Here is a 24,407-nt window from a genome sequence, read left to right on the forward strand (position 1 = left end):
GGCGGACACCCCCCAAAGGGTCCCAGACTGCAAGAAGATGCAGGCCAGGCTGAGGGACGCCCCACCACCACCACCAAGTGCACGAATTTCGTGCACCAGGCCTCATCTATATATTCATGCACCAGGCCTCATATTATATATATACATATAATTTTACTAAAATACTTAAAAATATGTAGGCCTTATGTATATATCAGCATAATATCAGCAGTACATGCAAAGTGACATGTCCCCAGATCTCAGCAGAAAAGCATTTACTACACACCCACAGTCTTAAAGAGCTTAAGAAGCATATTGGAATGAAGAACTCCCAGGCATTCAACACTTGAGGAGTCCCTGTGAAGAGGTGTGGTGACCCAACCAATTCAGCCATCTAGCCAGAGTGGCTCTGAGTACAGGACCAATTTCCACGAAGCACAGGAGAGGAAGGGGAGAGCACTGGACACCAGCAAAGTTTTAGGAAGATAAATCTGGTAAAGCTGGTGCAGCCAGATTGTGAAGATGGCAGAAGGAAGAACAAAAGGCTGCTGCGCCTTTCTCAGTGAAAATTGTTTTCCGGTGTTTTGTTCTGTCTGTCCAGCAAAGGTTTGCAAAGGAAAACTCTCTCCCAGAAGCCTCACAAGTGCCCAGAGAGTCCCCAGGGACTCACCCTCTGCGCAGCGAGACCCACCCGAGATGGCCACTGGGCACCTGAGCCTAGGGGCTGGGGAGCTGTCAACAGATGGCTTAGATGCAAACCACCAGCCTCACAGAGTTCACAGAATCAGATTCACGTGTGGATCCTTAGTAACAGCCCCCGAGGACAGGAAACTAAGACAAGAAGGTAAATAGCCGAAACCGGTTTGGCTCAGTGGATAGAGCATCGGCCTGTGGACTGAAAGGTCCCAGGTTCGATTCTGGTCAAGGGCATGTACCTTGGTTGTGGGCACGTCCCCGGTGGGGGTGTGCAGGGGGCAGCTGATTGAGGATTCTCTCTCCCCGATGATTCTAGTTCTCTATCCCTCTCCCTCTCTGTAAAAAATCAATAAAATATGTTTAAAAAAAAAAAAAAAAAAAAAAAAAAGAAGGTAAACAGCCAACCAAAGGAAGAACTGATACCTGCCCAGAGCAGCATACCTGCACTACCGGACTGGAAAGGAAGAAGGGAGTATTCAGGTGTGCGGGGAAGGAAGGAGAAAATGAGGGCAATTTTCACTGAGAGCTTCTGGGAGAGAGTTTTCCTTTGCAAACCTTTGCTGGACAGACAAAACCAAACACCAGCAGCCTTTTGCTCTTCTGCTTGCCACCTCCACAATCTAGCTGCATCAACTTGACCAGATTTATCTTCCTAAAATGACCTATCACACTTGTCTCTAGGGGTTGGAGAGCTGTCCTGGCCTGGTTGCTCAATGGTTAGATCATCAGCCTGTGCATGGAAAGGTCATGGGTTCAATCACCAGTCCTGGTTAGTCTGGGGTGTAGGAGAGGCAATCAATTGATGTGTCTCACATAGATATTTCTCTCTCTCTCTCCCCGTCCCCTTCCTCTCTCTTTACAATCAATGGAAAATATATCCTCTGGTGAGGATTAACAAAATAAATAAATTAAAAATTTTAAAAAACCTTTCATCACAGGAATGTAAAATACAGCATAGAGAATATAGTCAATACTATTGCAATAACTAAGTATGGTGCCTGGTGGGTACTGGAAACATATAGGGAAATACTTTGCAAAGTATATGATTGTCTAACCACTTTGCTGTATACCTGAAACCAATACAAAATAATACCGAGTGTAAAAAAGTAAATATACTTTTGATTACATGAAGAAAGAAGTCCAGATTCCCATTTTTTTTTTTTTTTTTTTTTTAGAAGCGCCCAAACTCCTTAGCCTGACATTCGGACACTGTACCACGTGAACCAAGCTGGCTGTGCAGGCTCAGCCCTCACCAGCTCTCCTTCTCATGGCTGACGCCCTGCTATCCCAGGTGCATTCGCATTCCCCCCCGTCTCAGCGTCCACCCAGGCCTGAGCTTATCCCATTGCTCCTCTCAACATCACCTTGCTCAGCCTTCAAGCCCCAGCCCAAAGACCATCCCCTCTTTAAAGTCTTTGCGAGCCACTCAACGAGGCTGTCAACCATCACTGCCGTCCTGGGGTAACTCCTGAACGCACGCCGTTCACTCTCAGAGTGTCCTATTGTGACAATAAGTTACATTGCCCTCCTACCGAAAACTTATCCTGGCCCAAAGACAGAACTAGCTACCTGTGCACCTGTGTCCTTTGCAAGAGAGCTCTGCAGGCCAATGATGTTGTCTTACCTTAGTGTGTTTCCACACTTAGTGTGTGTATCTTAAAGGCTGTTAGCACCATGTGCTCAAGAAACACTGGTGAAAGGATGAAGCTGATTCTAAGAAACTGTAGCAATCAATGTGACTTAAAATTCTCCTAAAATCCCAAAGAAAAAAAGTTTCTCAATCAGAATCAGACTTAAAAAAATCTGGGCCCAAAGAGCAGGTCATGGGGACATCATCACACAGGCCATTCCCTTCCCTAACTCGGTGATTCTCGGCTGCTTTTCCTTATGGCCCCCTACGAAGCCTTTTAAAACATCTTTTCCTAACTACACCCCCCCCCCATGACGTTTTAATAGCACCCAGATCTATCTGAGCTTTTTACATAAAACGAGGAGGTAGAGTTTAATCTTTTTGTTCAATAAAGGATTCAGATTGACTTAATAAAAAAATTTCAGTTATTAAAAGTTTAAAGTTATGAACATTTAACTTTGTAACTGTATTTGCTGAGTAACATTTTTTTAACATATTTTATTAATTTTTTACAGAGAGGAAGAGAGAGGGATAGACAGCTAGAAACATCGATGAGAGAGAATCATCCATCAGCTGCCTCCTGCACACCCCCTTTTGGGGATGTGCCCGCAACTAAGGTACATGCCCTTGACTGGAATCGAACCTGGGACCCTTCAGTTCACAGGCCAGTGCTCTATTCACTGAGCCAAACCAGTTTAGGCTGCTGAGTAACTTTTAATAGAATTTTAATATAAAATATAATGTATCAATTTACATGTGCAAATTACCAATTTCTACCTAACAGAAATATAACCAAATTTTTAAGACATTCAAAACTATCATTTTTCCAGCAAAGGTAAAACAACTGAAAAATTATCTTCTTAAAATTTATTTTTAATGAAATTAACTCTTGTTTCATATGAGAAAATAATTTTTAATTTAACTAGCTCCTAGATATTCAATCAGATATTGTCAATATATTTTCCTCACCCAAAGAGAGAGAAGAAGTAAGAGAGGGAGAGAGGGAGGGGAAAATTTCAATGTGAGAGAAAGACATCAATTGGTTGCCTCCCACATGCCCCCAATGGGAGAGGTGATGGAACCTGGAACCTAGGTACTTGCCCTTGACAGGGAATGGAACCCTGGACCCTTCAGTGCAGAGGGAGGGTGGCAGCACATACTCTAACCACTGAGCTATTCCGGCCAGGGTGATATATTCTCTTTTTAGTACTTTTTCACATAATTATTGGTGAACTGAATAATTGTAACAGGATTCAATAATAAAATATAAACAAACTATTTTTGTTTAATTCTCAAATTCCAAGTCATACAAAAGCACCGAGGACCAAACATAGCAAGAAGGGCAGCCAACAGCAGCCCATAAGAAAGAGGAGTTCACCAAGAGAGATACAACTTCAAGATCAAGCAGCTGATGGTCCTCCAGTCATAGCCACCTATTTGCCATAGATTTGTAGTATTGACCTTGCACAATTTCTGTATACCTTTCATGGACCTCAGGTCAATGTTGCTTGTGTAATTCCCAAGAAAACCGAATGTTAAGAAATGAGATTTTGTTAACCAAGGTTTGAAGGACCACACACCATTGTAAAATCTAAGATGTTTCTGTCTCCCCTCCAGAATCAATTTTTGGCACCTCTGAGGTGGCAGGTCCTAATCTCGGTACCCTCTCATTTTTATCCTCCTACATAAAAAACAAGCATCCATTTACACTGCATCCCACAGTGTAATGCATCTCAACACATCTGCTCTCATTATGAAAGATCTTCTATTACCCCTTCTCTTTAGTTACTTTGAAAAAAAAAAAAAGAGATCCCCATATTATTATTAACCTTCTCCCTCTGCTCTGAAAGCACAGGCTTTTGGAGCTGGAAAAACACTTAAGGCTCATCCAGCCCCTCCTTCCTCATATGAAGAAACAGCAGAGCCCTGAGAAGCTGAGAGACATGTCAATTAAAGTCACCAGTTATGGGCAAGGTCCTTGTCTGTCTAGTTCACTGTTGTGTCTCTCGGCTAGCACTGGGTTTGACACATGAGACAGCCAGATATTTGCACACATGATGAGTGAATGGTTACGGGGCAAATGAGTGACAGAACTGAGAGCCCAGTTCACCTAATTCTGAGGCAGTTACTTCTCCAATCATACCACTTGGCACTTGTACTACCCTTTCCAGCCACGCCCTTCTATTTCCCTGGAGTATCAAAGAGTGGCCACAGAAACTATTAAATGTTTAGTGTTTGGAAAATTTCCCAGCTGAAATAAGCTATTTCAGTTCACACAACCAGTAAAGTTGAAGGTCTTGTTCACTCGTGTGCAGAGCATTTCAGCCTGCTGAAAGTCAGGAACTTGGTGCAAATAAGGATACCCAGTCTACAATGCACCATTTCTAACTTGCTTACCTTGCCTTGAGCTCTTTTCTAGAATCCTGTACATGTCACATCCCCCTTTAGTCAGCAAACTGTGGCTCAGAGCCACATGTGGCTCACGAGCTGCGGTTTGCCGCTCTGTTGACTAATGAGTTTGCTGACCACTGCCCTACCCAGATGGAGAACCCTAGACAGTCAAAACTGTGTCTTGTCTTTCTAAAGCACCTACCAAGTTTGAACACAGAATAAATGTTGGTCAAATGTTTGTAAACTTATACCAATGGAACGGGTGCACCACGAGGGACAAAAGTGGATTTGGCATGAATAAAAAATACTACGGCTGAAACCGGTTTGGCTCAGTGGATAGAGCATCGGCCTGCAGACTGAAAGGTCCCAGATTCGATTCCGGTCAAAGGCATGTACCTTGGTTGTGGGCACATCCCCAATCAGCTGATCGATGATTCTCTCTCATCGATGATTCTAACTCTCTATCCCTCTCTCTTGCTCTCTGTAAAAAATCAATAAAATATATTTTTTTAAAAAAAATACTATGTGTACCTTGCTCATCTCCTAGGACCAGGACAGAACCTAATATGTAACAGGCGCCTAAGAGCTATTACATTTAAAAAGTGAATGAAATGTATGGCAAAAGAGAAGGAATTACTGAGCAACGTTTTTTCTGCAGCCACTCATTTGTTCCTTCACTCAACAAATATGTATTCATCAAGTATCTGTGTGCCAGGCTCTCTGCTGCTCTGAAACCTAACTTCCCCCACAGAGCGACAGCCCTTCTAATGCACCTCCACACATCTGCTCATCCTGCAGGCCATGGGCATGGCCAGGGTGGCCATATGTCTCCATATGCCCCCGTTTACACCTATTGTCCCAGCATGAATTATTAATAGCATCCGCCTTCTCTCTCAACAATACCCTGGTGTAGACAATTATACAGCCCTAAGTGTAGCACTTACCCCTCTCCCGGACCCCCATGAGCAGACTAGGGATTCAAGATGTTCACTCCACATTTACCAGCTACTCTTCGTCTTGTTTCCTCACTTATATCGATAAGATGGGCACAACACTGATTAAACCAAACGGCTACCTAGAGAAGCAGCTGGGGACAAGGCAGGAACATCGAATGGAGACCACACTGTGCAGAGCCTTGCACGCCAGGTGCACGGATGCTACATGCACTGTACAACAGGGAGCCCCAACAGCTTTTGAGGAACGGGGTGCCTGCAGGGTCAAAGCACCACAAAGGTGCTACCACCTTGATGACAGTCGAGAGCTAAGGAATGAAAAACAGCTGGTTCGGACACACCAAAGAAAACAGCTTGGAGTTGTAAGGAAAGGTTGTCACCGGTGAAATGAGCAACCAATGTCACATTGCATCATTTGCTTTTTTTTTTTTTAATAGGTAGCTTTAAAGTTTCAAAAGAAAAACAGATGCAGTGAAGCAAGCTCTAGCACCTTGGTCTGCGATCTTGGTGCCCTCGTCTCCAGTACAGGCTGTCAGGAAGGTTCTGGCCCGCCAGGCTCGCCCTCCTCTTGTCTGCAGGTCACGCAAAGGAGGTCTATTCGCTCGGGTTGGGTTTGGTTTTTATGTGAAGGGCTACATTTCAAGCCTCGTGCTCACTGTCTGGAGTTTCCCGGCTTTGAGGGGGAGATGGAAGGGAATCTTAACCCGCCTCCTCCGGATCTTCCACTATTGCATCATTTGAAACTAAGCCTCCTCAGGCAGCGACTTGTAAGATTCAAGTCAGGTAAAATGGCAGCAGCAGCAGCAGCAGCAGCAGCAGCAGCAGCCGTCCTCAACTTCCAGCTGCAGAGAGCGCGTCTGCCTCCCGGAGCCCGGAGAGGCCAAGGGCTGCCAGAAGCGTCTATAAAATCAACAGGTCGGGCCGGCGCGCACGCCCACAGGCGCCCAGGCCCGGCAGGAGGAAGTGGTTAATGACTTAAAGCCGGCACAGACGACTGGATGTCTCAGTGGTTCCGCAGCGCCTTCTCCCCGTCTACACCGCCGGCCCGCCTTCTCCCCGTCTACACCGCCGGCCCGGGGACCCGCTTGGGAAAGGCCTGGCCCCGTGGACCGCGAGCGGACTCCTAGGCGGCTGCTCCGCGCTCTTTGCGCCCCAGCCCTGCGGTAGCCCCGGCCCTTTGCACCCAGGAAGACAGACAGACAGACACCCCTGGGGTTCTTCTCTCCCCCCTCCCCCCGGCCTGGTGTCCCCCTCCTCTCATTGACTGCCCTAAGCCTTTCGGTTCTGCCTCCAGGAAACTTCCATAGAAGGTGCGACTCCATCCCGGCTCCAGTCACCGCGGCACGCACCGGCGAGGGCCAGCGTGGGGACTTGGGGGCCGGACCTCCGAACGCCGGGTGCACCTGGAGAGGCCCCCGCGCGCCCTATCACCCATCCACCCGACGATCGGATGAAGCGTCCCCCATCCATCCACACAACCCCACAAGGTGCCGGGCGCCCCGCCTCCGCTCCGAGCGCCCCGGGGACCCTTCTCGCTCCCGCGGGGACAGACCTCCCTCCCGCGCCCCTGCCCATCCCTCCAGGCGGGAGAGACTGCCGGTCCCCAAACGGGGACCCAGGGGGCGGGACCTGGGCCATCCCGGCCGGGTCCAGGCGCAGTGCCCACACACTGCCCGCCCCGCACCGGCCAGTACCTCGTCCGCTTCCAGCTCGGGAGTTCCGTTGCCTACGAACGCCATGTTCCTCCTCCGCCTGCCGCCTCCCAAAGCCAGGCAGGGAGCTCGGAGCCGACTCCTCCGTTTCTCCTCTCCGGGCTCAGCCCAGAGCCAGTGTGGGAGGACGGGGGCCGCCCCGCCTCCCGCCGGCTCCCGGGCGGGGCCGGGGCGCAGCTCCACCGGCGCTGACCCCGCCCCCGGCGCCCGCAGACCTGCGGAGCATCCCGCTCCCGCAGGGCGCCGCGAGGGGGCCCTCCGCACCCCGGCTCCCCCCCGCAGGCCCCGCCCCAGTCCCCGCCCCTCGGGCTCCGCCCCCATAGGCTCCGCCCCCAGGCCCCGCCCCGCCTCCCACGTGGCTCAGGCTGTTCAGCCAACCAGGTTCCCCCGAGTCTCAGCCCGCCGTCCGCATCTGCCTTCGACCCCCACGTGGGCGGGGTCCCTCAGTGGGCGGGGTCCCTCAGTGGGCGGGGTCACCTCGCACACCCAGGCTTAGCGCGTGAGGAACCTGAGGTCTCCGCTGCTGACGATCTATCTGCAGATCTATCTGCAGAGGGCAGGTGCTCCTTGGAGCCAAGAGAGGGCCGGCTGGACGAGGCCAAGGTCAAAGCCGCGCTGCCCCTGAGTCCTGTGAAGCGTCCGCATGGTCCTTGGACTGATGATACCAGTCCTCTTCCCTCGCAGGTGGACACTGGGTCTTACAGAAGGTGTGCCACTGTCACCGGTCACCCAGAGGCCTCTGTCATAGGTCCGTCAGTGGCATCATCTTCAGACACAGAGATGCTGTGTTTGCTTCCGTGTTTTTTTTTATCCTAAAACGAGGATATTTTTCCATTGATTCTTAGGGAGAATGGCAGAGAGTGGGAAAGACAGAGAGGAACATATATGTGAGAGAAACACATCAATTGGTTGCCTCCTGCACGAGCCCTAACCAGGGCCTGGGCCAGGGAGGAGCCTACAACCCAGGTATATGCATGCCCTTGACCAGAATCAAAACCAGGACCCTTTGGTCCTCAGGCCGATGCTCTATACACTGAGCTAATCCTGCTAGGTATGTTTGAAAACTAAAAGAAAAATCCTGGACACATAATTATACTACTTAGTGCTCCTCTACCCCTCTTCCCATTACCTTGTCACCTTTATGTACCCAGCATCCTGCACTGGCCCCTTTTGTCACCCCAAACATAGGTGTATAGTATTTGCTTGAACTAGAAGTGACTGAAGGGATGCTGTTTATTTCAAGGCTGTATCCTCAGCACAAAGAACATACAGTGTTCTGTATGTAGTAGGTGTTCAACAAATATTTGTTGCCTGAGTTTAGAAATTGATTCTTGCTTCTAACATGTAAAATAATCGAAAATTCAAACCTATATTTCAGGGGTAGGGAGGTGTCAGCTTTATTTTACATACCATAAAATTCACCAAGTTTAAGTGTATAATTGGATGACAAATGTTTACAAAACACCATCCTGAAGATAATACAGAAAACCCCCAAAAGTTTCCTGTGCCTCTTTGCTGTTAATTTTCTATCCCCACTCTCTGGCCTCTGGCAACCACTGATCAGCTTTCTACCACCATCATTTACCTTTTCTAGAATCTCCTATTGCTTTTAGAAATAAAAGCCTATTATGCTAAGTGTCTGGTCACCCAGTGGTCTGTTCAGCCAATCAAAGTGCATATGCTAAGCTAAGGCCACTCAATCGCTGGCTATGACATGCACTGACCACCAGGGGGCAGACACTCTGACTGGTAGGTTAGCTTGCTGCTGGGGTCCAACCTATTGGGCCTGAGTGAGATGGGTCAGACATGCCCGGGAGCTCTCCCTGAACCCCTCCCTGGCTGGCAAACCTCCCACGTCTTTTCCCAGCCCCAATCGTGCATCAGTGGGGTCCCTCGGCCTGGCCTGCACCCCCTTGCAATCCGGGACCCCCTCAGGGGAGAGCCAGTTTCAGCCTGATTCTGCATGCCAGGCCAAGGGACCCCACTGGTGCACAGATTCATGCACTGGGCCTCTAGTTTCATATAAGTTGAATCAGAGCATGTAGACCTTTGTGGCTGCTCAGGAAAGTCCAGCTAACATTTATTGAGTAGTTCTTATATGCCAGGAGTATGCTAAGCCCCTTGCATATATGATTTCATTCATCCTTCATAACCCCATGAAGTAGGAACTGTCAGCGTCCAGATGAGTTAAGCCCAAGCTCAGAAAGTTTAAGTAATTTGTTTGAGGTCAGGCAGCTATGAAACAAGGAGGGATGCCAGAATCTGAACTCCAGCCATCTGACTCAGGGTGTGGCTAGTAACCATTTCTCAGCACTTCCTCCAGCCACCCTCCCTCTTTTTCTCCCTATTTGTTTCAGTAGGGCAATTGCCTGAACACGTCAACTGCACAAATTTTCAGTGAATCATCTTTGCATCCTTGAATTGCTTTACAATTGTAATGAATCCATAATGTAACTTTATACTAGAAAAATAAATAACATGGTTTCTACCGTATAATCCCCATGGGGGAAAAAATGGGTTAGAATATGGTGATGGTTGCACAACTCTATGAATTTACTACAAATCATGAATTGTATACTTAAAATAGGTGAGTTTTATAGTTTTGCACATTATATCTCAAAATCTTTTTAAGAACTCGTTAACACACCTGTTGGTGTCCTTAGAATCAGATATAGGAGGTTAAAAGGGACCTAGAGACCATTTAATACCCCTGCAAGTTCCCATTCCTCCCCACAACCTCCTGTTTATACTTCACTTCCCGAGACCAGATTTCCTGTCTGAGTCCAGATTCTACTCTGCATTACTCATGCATGATTCTGTTTTATAAAATTCATTGGTTCTTAAATTGATATCACACATTTTTTTGACATCTCCTTGCTGACTTCTTCTTCCCCTATATGCTTTCTTATTGTTTTACTTCTGAATTTCAACTCCTCAAATTTTAAAGAGATACAAAAAAAACTTGGCTCTAATTACTGTCAGGATTATGTTATAGTGAGAATCAAATCTAATTTTCCAAAAATCTATTCTTGTAAACAAAGGTTGGTGTGTTATTTGTTTTAACACTGGGGATCAAATCCGAAGTCCTGTATGTTTTAAATTCACATCACTAGACGTGCAACACTCATATTTCTGAGGAAGCTAATTATAAACACTGAATAAACGTGTTCTAGCCACTAGAACATCTAATCAAATTTGCTTTGCTCCTGACAAATGCCAACTTTCTTTTCCTGCCCATGTGTGATTTCACAAGATCATGAATCATAAAAAGAAAACAGCTTTTTTACAAAGAACAACTAGGATGGATTCATTTTTATAACAAAATTTCCCTTGCCAGTTTGCCGATAACAAACTTTGTAGATTACTCAGATATTGTGTAACTAGCCTAGGGATTAAGCAAGCAAAGGATCTGTTTTTTGTTTGTTTGTTTGTTTGTTTTGTCATTGAAGGCACACCTGCTGGGAGCTGTTTGGGTTTCAAAATAAATCTAATATTGCAGAAATCTGATCTTTAGTATTCCTGTACTTATTACCCTTAGTGAATGCAAGGCTTTTTTGTTGCTACTTGATTTAAAGAAAAATTGCATTTTCATCATTTATGTAGTGGAGAGAGAATGGTTTTGCTTTTAGAAATAAAATGTTTCAGACGTTCATATCCACAAAGTAACTGCTCATGTCAATTGTGCATTCGTCAATGGCTTTGTCTCACATTTAGTCTTAGTTCCTCAAGGACTTCCCCTTCTAAAATAGCCCCTCCTTCTCAATCCCGTGCTACCACGTCATCCTGCAGCCTACACTTATCACTCTCTGGAACTCTCTTGTTTGTTTATATATTTACTTGGTTGGTTTTTTTGTTTTGTTTTGTTTAAGATTACTATATTTCCTTTCAAGAGGAAAAGTTTAACAAATTTTGCAGGTGTCAATCAACCCTTGCTCAAACTGGGTACACATCAAATCTAGCATTATGGGAGTTTTATTTGGAAGTGAACTCAACTGTTATTAATACAAAGGTCAAGATACTACACAAAACATCCACAAGAATTTTTAGAATTTTTTTCCCTTTTTAAAAAAAATATATATTTGCTTGTTGATGGTCTAGTCCTTCAACTAGTCCTTCAATAACAGCACACACACACACACACACACACACACACACTGTAAGGTAAACTCTCTGAAGGAAGTAACCTTGTGTTTTGTGTTTACAACAAAACCACTGTGCCCAACATGTAATGGATACTTAATAAATGGATATTGAGTGAATAAATGAAAGTATGAAAAAGTTCATAGTATATGAAGCATTTTGTTCAGACCTTGGAATACTAATGCTTAAGCATGTGATTTTTTTTTTAATTAAGAAAACTGGCCGAAACCGGTTTGGCTCAATGGATAGAGCGTTGGCTTGGGGACTGAAAGGTTCCGGGTTCAATTCTGGTCAAGGGCATGTACCTTGGTTGCTGGCATATCCCCAGTAGGGGGTGTGCAAGAGGCAGCTGATCGATGACTCTCTCTCATCGATGTTTCTAACTATCTCTCTCCCTTCCTCTCTGTACAAAATCAATAAAATATATTTTAAAAATAAAATAAAATAAAACTGGTAATAATGAAGATGATTAAAGAATACAAATTACATAAAGCCTAAAAATTAAATACTATTTTTCTTAGGATAATGTGGCAGGCAGGATACTTACTTTAATGCCTACTCATTTTTATTTATTTTTTTAATATATTTTATTGATTTTTTTACAGAGAGGAAAAGAGAGGGATAGAGAGCTAGAAACGTTGATGAGAGAGAAATATTGACCAACTGCCTCCTGCACAGCCCCCACAGAGTTTGTGCCCGCAACCAAGGTACATGCCCTTGACTGAAATCGAATCCCGGACCTTCCAGTCCACAGGCCGATGCTCTATCCACTGAGCCAAACTTTTTCCGGCATACCTACTCATTTTTTCAGAATTATACAAGAGCTAAGCACTTAGAGGTCCCTCAATGACCTAAGGGGATTTATTCATATCCCTGGGTGAAATTTAAATGTGAGAGGGAAAAATTCATCATTTATTGGAGGCTGAAATCCTCCCTTAAGAACATCTTTGTTCTAGGAGTTTGGAGCTGGGTAAACATTTATTTTGCCCTGTTTATCAGTTATTTGTTCACTTTTTTCACATACATACATACAATATTTTCAATCACCTTACTATTTATTTTTACTATACACTTTAAATTAGATTAACTTTTTTTTCACATGAGGAAAGTGAGACCCAGAGAAGAGAAAAGGAAAACAAAGACTAATTGTGATAATATGAGACTTCAGAGAAGAATGTTGAGGACTTAAAAAACAAGAATAAATAAGCAATCTGTGGTAGAGCCTGCTCCTTGCCACCTGCTGTTCATTCTCTCTTTGCTCCATTAGTAAGAGAAACTGGTTTTATATTGAGCAGCATGGTGCCTGCCTAAAAAATTACATTTTCAAAGATTCCTTTACAACTAGGAATGACCAATGTTACTAAATTCTGGTCAATAAAATATATTATATTTTACTTTCAAGAAGGCTACGTAAAGGGCTTGTGACCTTTGCCTTCTGCCTCTCCTCCTCCCCATAGCCTGGAACAGATATGATGGTTGGAGCTCCTGCCACCCTATTGGGCCATGAAGTAATACCTTGAGAATGTGAGCCATGAATTAAAATACTGGAACAAACAGACAGAAAAAGTCTGGATTTTCTGTAACTGTGGAACTAAGCCACAAATACTTGACTACCAACCTCCAGATTTCTATTGCATGAATGATAAGTCAATTACTATCTTTGTTTAAGTCACAGTGCTATTGAGATTTTGTTATATACAAACAAATATTAATCTAAATGTATACATATATAATTCAGTATTTTCAGATGTTCTGGGTTCCTGAATACTTTCCCGCCAACCCCAGCCAAAGCATTTAGAACTTCTGGTCAGTGTTGAGTTGGTATAACTAACTTGGAGCCTTGGAGCAGTTTTGTTTGTACACCTTCTCTCTGGGGGGCACTTCCCCCAAGTTCTCTCTCTCTCTCTCTCTCTCTCTCTCTCTCTCTCTCTCTCTCTCTCTCTCTCTCTCTCTCTCTCTCTGTGTGTGTTTGTGTTCTGCTGTACTTTCTTTTCTGGTATGTTTTCCCTCACACTGCTAGAGTCTTTCATTATCCTACAAGTCCAAGTAGTCTCCACATTCTGAGGAAATCTAGCATCTTTTTTAAAATGGCATTTGTATTATATTTCATGAATACCTTTTTTTTAAAATCCTCAACCGAGGGCATGTTTACTGACTTTTAGAGAGTGGAAGGGAGAGAGAGAGAGAGAGAGAGAGAGAGAGAGAGAGAGAGAGAGAGAGAGAGAGAGAGAAACATCGCTTGGTTGCCTCTCCTATGTTTCCCAAGCAGGGACCCAACCTACAACCTAGGCATGTGCCCTGATGGGGAATCGAATCTGAGACCTGATGGTGTGCAGGACGAGACTCCAACCAATTGAGCCACATCCTCCAGGGCATGAAGGCATTCAGTAAATGGATAATTGTCTTTGGCCACCTTTGGCAATTCAATTCTCATAGCCTGTTTTGGGCCTTGTATTTACAACACTTCTAATTGGGCACTTCAGGGTTCGATCAGGCATTCCCTCATTCACCTAAAGGAGGAGATACAGGTACCAACCTTCTCCTAAAACGTACCCATAGTAACATCTATATTCTAAAGTCGGTTTGACTTGGCGCTTACAGCGATTCGTTCTAAGTATCTCTAAAGTAGGGGTGTCGAACTCAATCAGAGAAGGGGCCAAAATCTAAAATCCAGCCTAAATCGTGGGCCGAATGGTTTACTGAACAGTCATAAACTGTCATTGTGATGGAAACGCAGCGGAGTGCAGTGATGACAGCGCGGTGCGGGCCACATTGCAAGGCCTGGCGTGACGGATTTGGCCCGCGGGCCTTGTGTTTGACACATGTGCTCTAAAGCAATGGTTCTCAAACTTGAGATGTATTAGATTCACCTACAAAGGCTTCCAAAACACAGATTCCTGGCCTCAACCCCCAGAGTTCCTGATCAGATAGACCTTGGGTGGCGCCTGCTTGTGCCCTGGCTGCTGCTACTAGTTCAAGAACCAGGCCTTGAGAACCACTGCTCTAAACTGTGGTAAGCAACTCAAGTCCCTGGGACACAAGCAGCCTGCGTGCCAGACAGAGCCCCACTGAGATTTCAGGAGCAAACACTAGAAGGGCGCTCTTGACGTTAACATTAACATTCCATCTCATTGGAAATCTGTGACAGTTTCCTCCCTGACATTCCTCCAGTAACAATCTAAGTGGCAAGAATATACCTTTGTTTTCTATATGACCCAATAAAATAACTTACATTTCATTTCCAATAATTTTTATTGTTGAGCAGTTGACCATTGTAAAAAAAAAAAAAAAAAAAAAAAAAAAAAAAAAAGATGGTTTCTCCCTGCTTCCATGGAGCCTGACTCTGGCACCGACACAGGACTCCCAGTAATAAAGCCTCACTTCCTAGCTTCTGGAGACCTGGATTTGTGACCTTGAACAACGCACTTCAATGCTTTCAGCTTGCTGTGTGCTGTGCTTGTCAAATACAGAATGGGGTTTTGTGTGTATAACTAGCCCTTTCTAGAAGACTGCAGTCCTGGGATTCTAATAGCTGAACTGAAGAAAGCGCTCCTTGGCTTGCAGTTACAACCGAGAGTGGGGTGTGGTGACTAGAAGTATCCAAGTAAAAGGCTTTACATATTCCCAAATCACCGAGTATCTAGGGTGTTTTCAAAAAAAAAAAAAAAAAAGGTCATACTAGTTTATGTGTTGGGTGGGGAGTGAAATAATTTATGCTATTCTATCTACTATATACCATCTCTAAACTGTCCCCTCTTTCTGATGTTTCCAGCTGACTCGGAATTCCCCATTGGTTTCTCAACAGAAAACTTTCTCTGGAAACCTATTTAAATATTGAAAAAAGCAGGCTGCAGGAGGATGGCATTCTGGGAACCTCTGACCGACTCAGCAGCTATGCCCACGTCAGAGGCAGCATGGTATGGTTCCTGTATATCTGAACTATTTTATCATCTGCTAAGCACATTCTCAACAACCCTGTGAGCTAGGCAGGGTTTACATCTTACAGATGAGGAAACTGAGCTTCCGATACGTTTAATGGCTCACCCAAAGTCATTAGTCAGTGGGAATAAACCACAGCCTAAGGCCCTTTTCTGAAAGGGATTTTTATAAAGGATATCGAGGCCCGATGCAGCCTGGCTGCCTCATGGCCCCGCAGTCCCGCTCTCTGATGGTTCTAGAAGGTTGTCCAGAAGGTTGTTTCACAGTCTGAACTAATTAGCATATTAGCACTTTATTATATAGGATAACTGAGGCCTGGACTATGTGTTTTAGAGAGAGATTGGGAAAGGCTTAAATACCCTAAAGCTGCCTCAGTACAATACACACACGCCAGAAACTTGTGTGCTCCCTTACCACTCACCCTACTGGCTGCCTATTTTGTCTTTTTCAGGCAATGCCAAGGCCTTTGGAGACATAAACCCTTGGTGAACTCACAAACATACTTTTCTGGCACTGTTCACACACAGGAGATCTATAGAAATGATAGTTATCAAACTGTGAAGAATGTAAAATAAGTCCAGAGAAGACCCAACTGCGGGTGAAAACTCTCAGCCAAAAACAAAACAAAAACCCACCTGCAGGCACTGGGAGAGACCCAGAGAAGGTGATTCTGAAGGCAGCCGGGTCTCACGCTGAGAGAGAAGTACTCTGTGGCTTTCTCGTTCTCACTGGCATGACCCTGAGGATAGCCTGTGCAGTTTGATTGACTGAAATAACTCAAGTTCAGAGCAGCCAGAGATTAAGAAGAGATGTCCAGGACAGGAAGCATAGGGGCCTTCACTTGTATGGATAGACACTCTTGCCCAAATCTCAGACTGACCCTGAAAGGAGCACAAGTGATGCTGACTCAGATCAGCCCCCGGGCACTGAAAGAGCAGAACTGAAACTTCCGCAGCCATCAGCACAGGGGAAAGTGTTCTCTGCCGTGTTCGGCCCAGTTAACTGATTTTAAAAACAATAATAACTCAATATTCTTCAGAAAATATAAAAGAGTCTAACTCAGTCTCTGGCATATCTATTTTCCTAGCACTTTACTTCTTTACACTCTTCGTTTTGAGCATTGTGGGTGGGGATGAGAAAATTGGCACATCTTTCCTGGAAAGTTTCCCAAAAGGGATCACAAGAATTTTAATTTTTTATTATATTTATTGGGGTGACATTGGTTAATAAAAACATACAGGTTTCAAGTGTACAACTCAACAAAACATCATAACTTTTGATTCAGTCATTCTAGGATCCTCTATAGGATCTCATCTTCAGAGATTAGCAGACAAGGTGCAAAGATACATGTGAAACTTTTTAAATTGTTGCACTGGTTTTAAACTTTTTAATTGCATATTAATTATCCAGTAGGCAAAGATTGAAAAGTTTGATAAAATGCGATGCTGGAGAAACATTTTACCAAAATAGAAACCCTAGTGGATTTCTGAGTGGTGGAATTTTGAGTGTTTTTCTACTTTCTTCTTCATACATTCCTCTGTTGTTTACATTATTTTACAATAAACTTGTATTGCTTTTAAAATTAGAAAAAGCAATAATACAGTTGATTCTTATTGTGCACAGTAGTTATGTTCTATAAAGTTGTCACAAACACTGAATTAGCAAATAGGGGAAATAAAGGGTTAGTTTCCTGTGAGCTTCTGGTCACATTTTATTTTAAAAATATACTTTTGGATTTTTTAGAGAGGGGGGGAAGGAGAGGATGAGGAAAAGGGAGAGGAGGAGGAGGAAAAGAAAGGAGAAGGAGAAGGAGGAGGAGAAGAGAGAGAGAGGTGAGAGAGATACATCCATCAGGTGCCTCTTGCACACTTCGTATGGGAGATCAAGCTGGCAAACCCTGGCATGTGCCCTGACCAGGAATCAAACCGGTGACTTCCTTCCTGCCTGGTTTGCGGACTGGATGGGCCATAAGAAGGTACATAGTTCTTCAGAGTATCCTGAGGACTCAGGTGGGGAGGATATCTGATTGTTGGATGAGAAAAGTAGCTAGATGGGGCTGGAGGGAGAATAGCTTGTGTTGGAAATGGCAACGGTGAGGGTGGAGGTGGAGTTCAAGTTGAGACGACTGTAGAAGACAGAAAAGGAAAGACAAACTCGTTAGCTGTTTTCTTTAATGCTCCATACTGACCCTAAAGCATGCTGTGAAACGGTAAAAATGATAGCTATTCATTTTCCCCACCCCCCATGATTTAACCAAATGCTCCTGAAATAGCAGTTAGTCTTTTATTCTGAATGCCAGTACTGCTAAGCGTACACAGACGCAACCCTCACTATAGGGAATAAGCAATCTTGCTTTCTACATCTGTGAATGATTTTAAAAAAAGAAGTTTCTCTTTCAATGACTAAAACTGAATTTTCAATTGAACCACACTGGCCAGATCTAGTCACATTTTTTGGTCAACTGATCCAAACATAACCTTGTCTTATGTGTGTTTCCATTAAAGATGTATTTTTATTTAATATATATTATTGACTCATAAACACTGAGTTCACAGCAGCACTATAACTCAAGCCCGAACAAAGCTTACCTACACACGTTTTTTGTTTTTTGTTTTCTGTAAGGCACATCACAGCGTTCCCTTGCCTATGAACTAGAGAGCAGTTCTACACTTTCCTTGAGGGCCACTTTAGGCAGTAAATTCACCGACAAAAATGTGAAAAACATGGCACTAAATAGACTACAAAAAGGACACTGGTTTACAGCATAAAAATGAAACAAGAAGACAGACATTGCCTGGTTTGACCTTAGCTGGGAATGTAAGTGTTGGCTGACTCAAATTTTCCACTACATCATACACTATGATTTAGAACATTGTCATTTTGGAGTGTCAGAAAGTTAAAAACAGGACTGATACAAGTATATTATATGTGAAATATAGATAAAATATATGAACGCATGCTAAACACCTACTTAAAGTCATTAATAAGGGAACCAACAGAATCATGATGCTGGCTCCAAAGAGCACAATACCAAATCCATAATAATGAGGATTGACTGTATAGCTATTTTCACCATTTGAAACTATAGTACAAAAGCTTTCTTAAAAAACTCTTATGTAAATTTTGCCTCAGGTATTGGCCCCTGAGCTCTAGAAGACAGGGATGCTCTCTCCTTCACCACTAGACATCTGACAGCTCGCTAAGTGCCTGCATTCAGTGCTCAGTAAATGTCCTTTTCTCACTATCGCCCACTTCTCTCAATGACAAACTTCAGGGCATACAAAGATGGAACCTTAGTCCTGTAACGAAGTTCTGCTGTTTGGAAACCACCAAGTGGAAGCAGGAGCCACTAGAGGGGATATCTGCCATTGATTTTAGCCACCCACTAACTAAAACTGTATTCAGAACATGCTAGAAGGTATTCTTTAAAAAGAAGAAAAAGAAGAAAAAAGTAAAGATAAAAATTATAAACAACAAATACATATCAACAAGTGAATTAAAAGTCAACTGAATTAAAAATATGAGGAACAGAATAAACTGGTGAATATAATAGAATTAGGGGCATAGATAATTCTCAGGGGGAAAGGGATGTCTGTGTGGGGGGTGTAGGAAAAGACTGAACAAAAATCATATACCTATGGATGAGGACAGCTGGGGGGGGGGGGGGAGGTAAGGGCAGAGGGTGGAGTGGGGACCAGCTAGAGGGGAGCTATGGGGGGGACTGAGGACAGGAGAAACAATTGTAATAATATGAACAATAAAGATTTATTTTAAAAATAAAAATAAAATAAAACTGTATTCAGAGAACTCCACCTATAAGGCAAAGGTTACCTCCCTCTCAAAAAGCTGAAAATCCCAGACTTGCTTTCTCTGCCTCCTTTGTAGCTAGAACGCAAACTAGGACCTAGGTTCCACCAAACGATTCAAAGCTTGTCCATGAACCAACAGGCTGCAAGCCATTTCCAGAAGCAGCTGTAGCAACAGTCTAGCAATGGCAGTCAGTGTCCAGCCAGGTCACTAGCTGTAGCAACCCCAGCTGCAGGGCCTGTGGTCAGTGGGGCAGCGCTGTGGCATGCCAATGGGCATTGTTTCTGGTTGTGAAGTCTCTGAGTTGGTTCTCTGAGCCTGCTGGAAAACAAGCCTACTGATTTGCCCCAACACATGTAAGAGTCCCTAAAATAGATGGACCAGCAGACAGCAAAAGTTCACATTCTACTTACATGGGGACAAAGAAATTTCTATTTGGCTTAAACAGAACAGGTTGGTTTAAGTAAAATAGGAAATGTATTAACCTACATAAATTAAAACTCCAAGGGTGAAGCAAGCACTGGGTGTGTAAATATAGAGGCTTAAACTAGGTATCAAGAATTCAGCCTTTGCTGAAACCAGTTTGGCTAGTGGATAGAGCGTCAGCCTGCGAGCTGAAGGGTCCCAGGTTCGATTCAGGTCAAGAGCATGTGCTTTGGTTGTGAGCATATCCCCAGTGGTGGGTGTACAGGAGGCAGCTGATTGATGTTTCTAACTATCTCTCTCCCTTTCTCTCTGTAAAAAAAATCAATAAAATATACTTTTTCAAAAATAGAACTCAGACTTTAAAACAAAACAAACACACCTCAGCCACTCTTTTCATAGCTCAGCTCTATTTTTTTTTTCTCTCGTTTTTTCTCTCTGTGTGTGTTGTGTGTGTAATAACAATGCTCTCTGGCAAACTCTGCTCTTTTATTGGAAAAACTAGTGACCTGGTGCACGGATTCGTGCACATTGAAAGGAAATTAATTAGAAGGTGGCTGGTGGGGCAGGACTGGACAAGATGGGCCAGACATGCCCTGGAGTCAACCTCCCACAAGCCCTCCCAGATATCTGCGGATCCCTCCAGCAGGGTCCCTCCAGCAGGTGGGGTCCCTCAGCCTGGCCTGCAGTGATCAGGCTAAAACTGTTTCTCTGACATCCCCCAAGGGGTCCCAGAGACCGAGAGGGCCCTCTGCAAAGTTACTGTTGTACGGGGTGTGGAACACAAATGCAAGTGTGCAGTAAACCAGATTCAGGGTCGACAGTGCCCCGGCAACAACATAACCCATGGTCAAAGGTGGAATCATGCAGCCTCACAACGAATCAGGCTCCTTCCTCTCTGGTTTCTGGGTGTGTCACCTGAGAACCACCTCTGCCAAGTCACTGCAGCTTGGCAGCTCCTGCATTGAATGTCTGCCCCCTGGTGTTCACTGTGCATCATAGCAACTGGTCTGGCAGTAGGAGGGGCACTAAGCATATTTGCCTTTTATAAATACAGATGATTGCCAGCAGTTCCAGGATTACACTGCTTTCTCTTAGCGACCTCAGTGCAGAATGATTCTCTCTACCATTGGTTCTGGCAAAAGTACTGGCATTCACTCTAATTGGACCAAATGGAGTCACATGCCTAGCACAGAATCAGCCAGCCACAGTGACCAGAGGAATACAATATTCTGGTTGGCTGCTCTAAGTCATGTGCTGAGCCCAGATTTGGGGGGACTTATGGAGTCTCCCTGGGAAAATCAGGTACTGCTACCAAAAGAAGACTGAATGGTCACAGGATGGGTACATAATACATGCTTTAGATATTAATCTAATCCATAGGGCAATTGTGGAGAAATATGTAACCAAGTAAGGAATCTTAGAAAAGGTCCCAATGATGAGATAAAAATCTGCCAGGCCTTACCACGAAAGGAGCATCTTCCTTCTGAGTGCCTGGTAAGGTTCAAAATAGTATGGTTTTAGCCATATACTACTCTTATCCACCATGCCTATATGTACGGGCATCTAAAATTAGCCAAAGTTTTGAGACTTTGGATTACTGTTACACTATTAGCAAAATGTTATCAATTGTGAACTCTAAGAGGAAAAAAACATTCAACAATATGCAATTTCTTTTCCTTTTCTCTTGCTGGCTTGGGGGAGGGGGGGTTGTGCATGAATGTGCATGTTTATATTTTCTTTGTTTTTTGCCTCATGTACCACAAAGCCTTGGAGATTTGCTATCTTCCCAGATGGGATGAAGCTTCCGGGACAACCATTTTACCTTCCACATTTCTTCTCCCAATTAGCCATTCCTCTGGAGAGTTTCTGCCTTCAGCAACTTGAGTGAAACAGTAAAAAGCACAAAGTGCTGTGTGAAGAGAATCAACGCCTGCAGATTTTTTAAAATATATTTTTAAAAACGAAGGGAGAGAGAGAGAGAGAGAGAGAGAGAGAGAGAGAGATCAATAATGAGAGAGAATCATCATTGATGGGCTGCCTCCTGCAACCTGGACATGAGGTCTTGACTAGAATGAAACCTGGGACACTTCAGTCTGCAAGCTGACACCCTATCCACTAAGCCAAACCAGCTAGGGCTCAACACCTGCAGATTTAATCTGCCTCTTACTGTGACAGGCGCCTCAGGAGAAATTGAAATGGAACGCTGATTTTTGGCTGCTGCACAGTTTGTGACAGATAAAGGGATATATTGAAAAACCATCTCATTCTCCAAGTTGCGAGGGATTCAAGGACTTCAACTGCAAGTCTCTCTCCATAGCGGCCATTAGCGGGAGGGATGAACGGATGACAGACTCTGACCCCAAATTGTTCACATCAAGTGGAAGCATCACGCAAGTATATGAAAAACCAAACTATAACACAGAGGGTATAAACAAAAGGATTTCAGGATTTCAAAGAAGGAAGCAATTTCATGCAGCTGATGGACATGAAACTTCACTAAGGAAGTAGTTTTAACGGAAGGAGAAGAGGGAGGGGCAGAGCGGGGTCAGGAAATTCCAGCCAGAGAAACTATGAGAAAGAGAAGATCAAAAAAGAGGTGAACTTTTTAAAAAAAAAATATATTTTTTTTTTATTGATTTTTTTACAGAGAGGAAGAGAGAGGGATAGTCAGAAACATCGATGAGAGAGAATCATCCATCAGCTACCTCTTGCACACCCCCTACTGGGGATGTGCCTGCAATCAAGGTACATGCCCTTGACTGGAATCAAAACTGGGACCTTTCAGTCTGCAGGCTGACACTCTATCCACTGAGCCAAACCGGTTTCGGCTAAAAAAAAAAAAAAAAAAAAAAAAAAGAGGTGAACTTTTAAAAATCTTAATCACTGACACTAGAATAGGACAGAACATTCTTTGTTTGGAAAAATACTTTGGTAAGCTACTAGGATTAAGGGTAAGAACTTCAAGTTCATGGATGGCTACATGGCCCAAGCAAGCATCATGATTCCTATACTGTACTGGGTGAGCAAGGGAGGGAATCTGACCCACAGCCAAGTTGGGGAACCAACACCCTGAGCCATAACACCCTCCCATATGACACCAGAAAACACTGAGCATTTTGGGAAATGGCAAAGAGTTCAAAGGAACTACAATGCTGGGATTGCCTAGGCATCTCATGGGAGACAGACTAAAAATATAAGTCAGGTCCATATCATAAAGTACAAAATGTGTAATATAAAATTTGGATTTTTTTTCTGATACCAATAGCCTCAGTCCATGGCTCTTTCCAGTAATGTTCCCACTATCCACTTTTTTTTTTTTTTTTTAAACAGAGATCCGGTGCACACTTTACCCAGTTTCCTTCAAAGGTAACATTTTGCAAAACTATAGTATTAAATCACATCCAGGCTGCATCTTAGGAGGAGGAAAAGGAGACGAGGCCCAATAGTTCCCTGAATGGAGGACACAGGCAGAAGCACAGGGAGGCCAAGGTGATTAGAACTAAGGGGCAGAGTACTGGAGAGGAGAGTCTTATAGAAAGAGAGAAATCTGCAAGTCCTCAGCCAATCATCAGCACATTAGTGATTAGAAGGAACATTCTGGTTGATCACACAGTGGTGGTAATAGTTCATGTGACACCGGACAGAGTAGAAAATCTCATAATTCATAGGACATCAAATAGAGTAGTCAGGAGGAATGGCCCCAGCAGTGGGGCAAAATTTGCCCTTGGTCAAATGCTGCTCTGGTCCTATTTAACAAAGCTTAAAAACAAGATCCATAAGTAGGCTAACATTTCCAAATAACATAGCTGTATTTCAGAACAAAGTTCAACACTATTTATAGGAGTACGAAAGTATATAGCACTCAACAAGATTAAATACACAGCATCTAGCATTCCATTGAAAATGACCAGGCATGCAAAGAACTGGGGGGAAATGAGAAGAAGAAAAAAAATCAATCAATAGAAACAGATTCAGAATTACATATATGATAGTAATAGGCAAGGACATTAAGACAGTTATTGTGTGAAGAACTCTATTGTAGGCGCCTGCTGTGGTCTGAATGTTAGTGTCACCTCAACATGGGTATGTTGAAATCCTGTTGCCCAATGTGCTGGTACTTGGAGGTGGCCTTTGGGGGGCGCTTAAGTCCTAAGGTGGACTCCCGCAATAGGATTAGGGCTCTTATTAGAGAGATCTCACAGAGCTCCCAGCCCTTCTGCCATGTGAGAAATGTGCAGCCTAAAAGAGGGCCCTCATTGAACTGATCTCAAACTCCCAGCTCCATAACGAATTTCTGTTGTTCATGAGACACCTGTCCATGGTTTTTTGTTACAGCAGCCTTTGAATGTTTTTGACTTTAATACACTCACACTGCTAAAGCATCTGCCTGGATTTAGTTTTCCTACTTCAGCTGGCCAATGAGGATCTCAAACTATCTATAATAATAAAAGCATAAAATGTGAATTAGACTGGGCATCCTTCCAGACAACCTTCCGAATGAAGTCCGGTCTATGAGGGAAGCCCTGGTCCGGTGCCAGAGGGAAGCTGGTACTGGCAGCCGGGGCAACGAAGGCCTACTCCTGCACGTTTTTCATGCATCGGGCCTCTAGTTACATAATAAAATCACTGTAGAGTGTCAGACTTAGGCAAGGTGTCAGGGAAAGTTTCTTGCCTTTACTTATGGTATCAACGTAGAAACCCCTCCTCCAGGTCTTATCATGATCATATTCTCAT

At 44.0% G+C, this 24,407-nt stretch overlaps 1 protein-coding gene and 1 long non-coding RNA gene across 5 annotated transcripts in view; both read right to left on the reverse strand.

The window, feature by feature from the left end:
- Window positions 1-7,589, reverse strand: part of TTC39B (tetratricopeptide repeat domain 39B) — a 113,158-nt gene extending 105,569 nt beyond the window's left edge. For 3 of the 4 annotated variants that reach the window (XM_036434099.2, XM_045580251.1, XM_036434097.2), the window contains exon 1: window positions 7,344-7,577. Coding sequence is in view for 3 of the 4 variants with exons in the window: in XM_045580251.1 (XP_045436207.1) it covers window positions 7,344-7,388 (45 nt within the window). In the remaining variant the exon portion in view is untranslated. Of the gene's footprint in view, window positions 1-7,343 lie in introns of all 4 variants that reach the window. The other variant, XM_045580252.1, reaches the window with a different exon arrangement.
- On the reverse strand, window positions 4,158-5,001 carry LOC118716588. Its single transcript, XR_004987205.1, has 2 exons — window positions 4,832-5,001; window positions 4,158-4,747 (listed from the first exon to the last, which is right to left on the reverse strand). It is a non-coding gene; the product is annotated as an uncharacterized LOC118716588 (long non-coding RNA).
- Window positions 7,590-24,407: the final 16,818 nt, after the last annotated feature.

This window comes from Pipistrellus kuhlii, unplaced genomic scaffold (assembly GCF_014108245.1).
Source record: "Pipistrellus kuhlii isolate mPipKuh1 unplaced genomic scaffold, mPipKuh1.p scaffold_m20_p_12, whole genome shotgun sequence".
In the NCBI taxonomy this organism is placed as follows: domain Eukaryota; kingdom Metazoa; phylum Chordata; class Mammalia; order Chiroptera; family Vespertilionidae; genus Pipistrellus; species Pipistrellus kuhlii.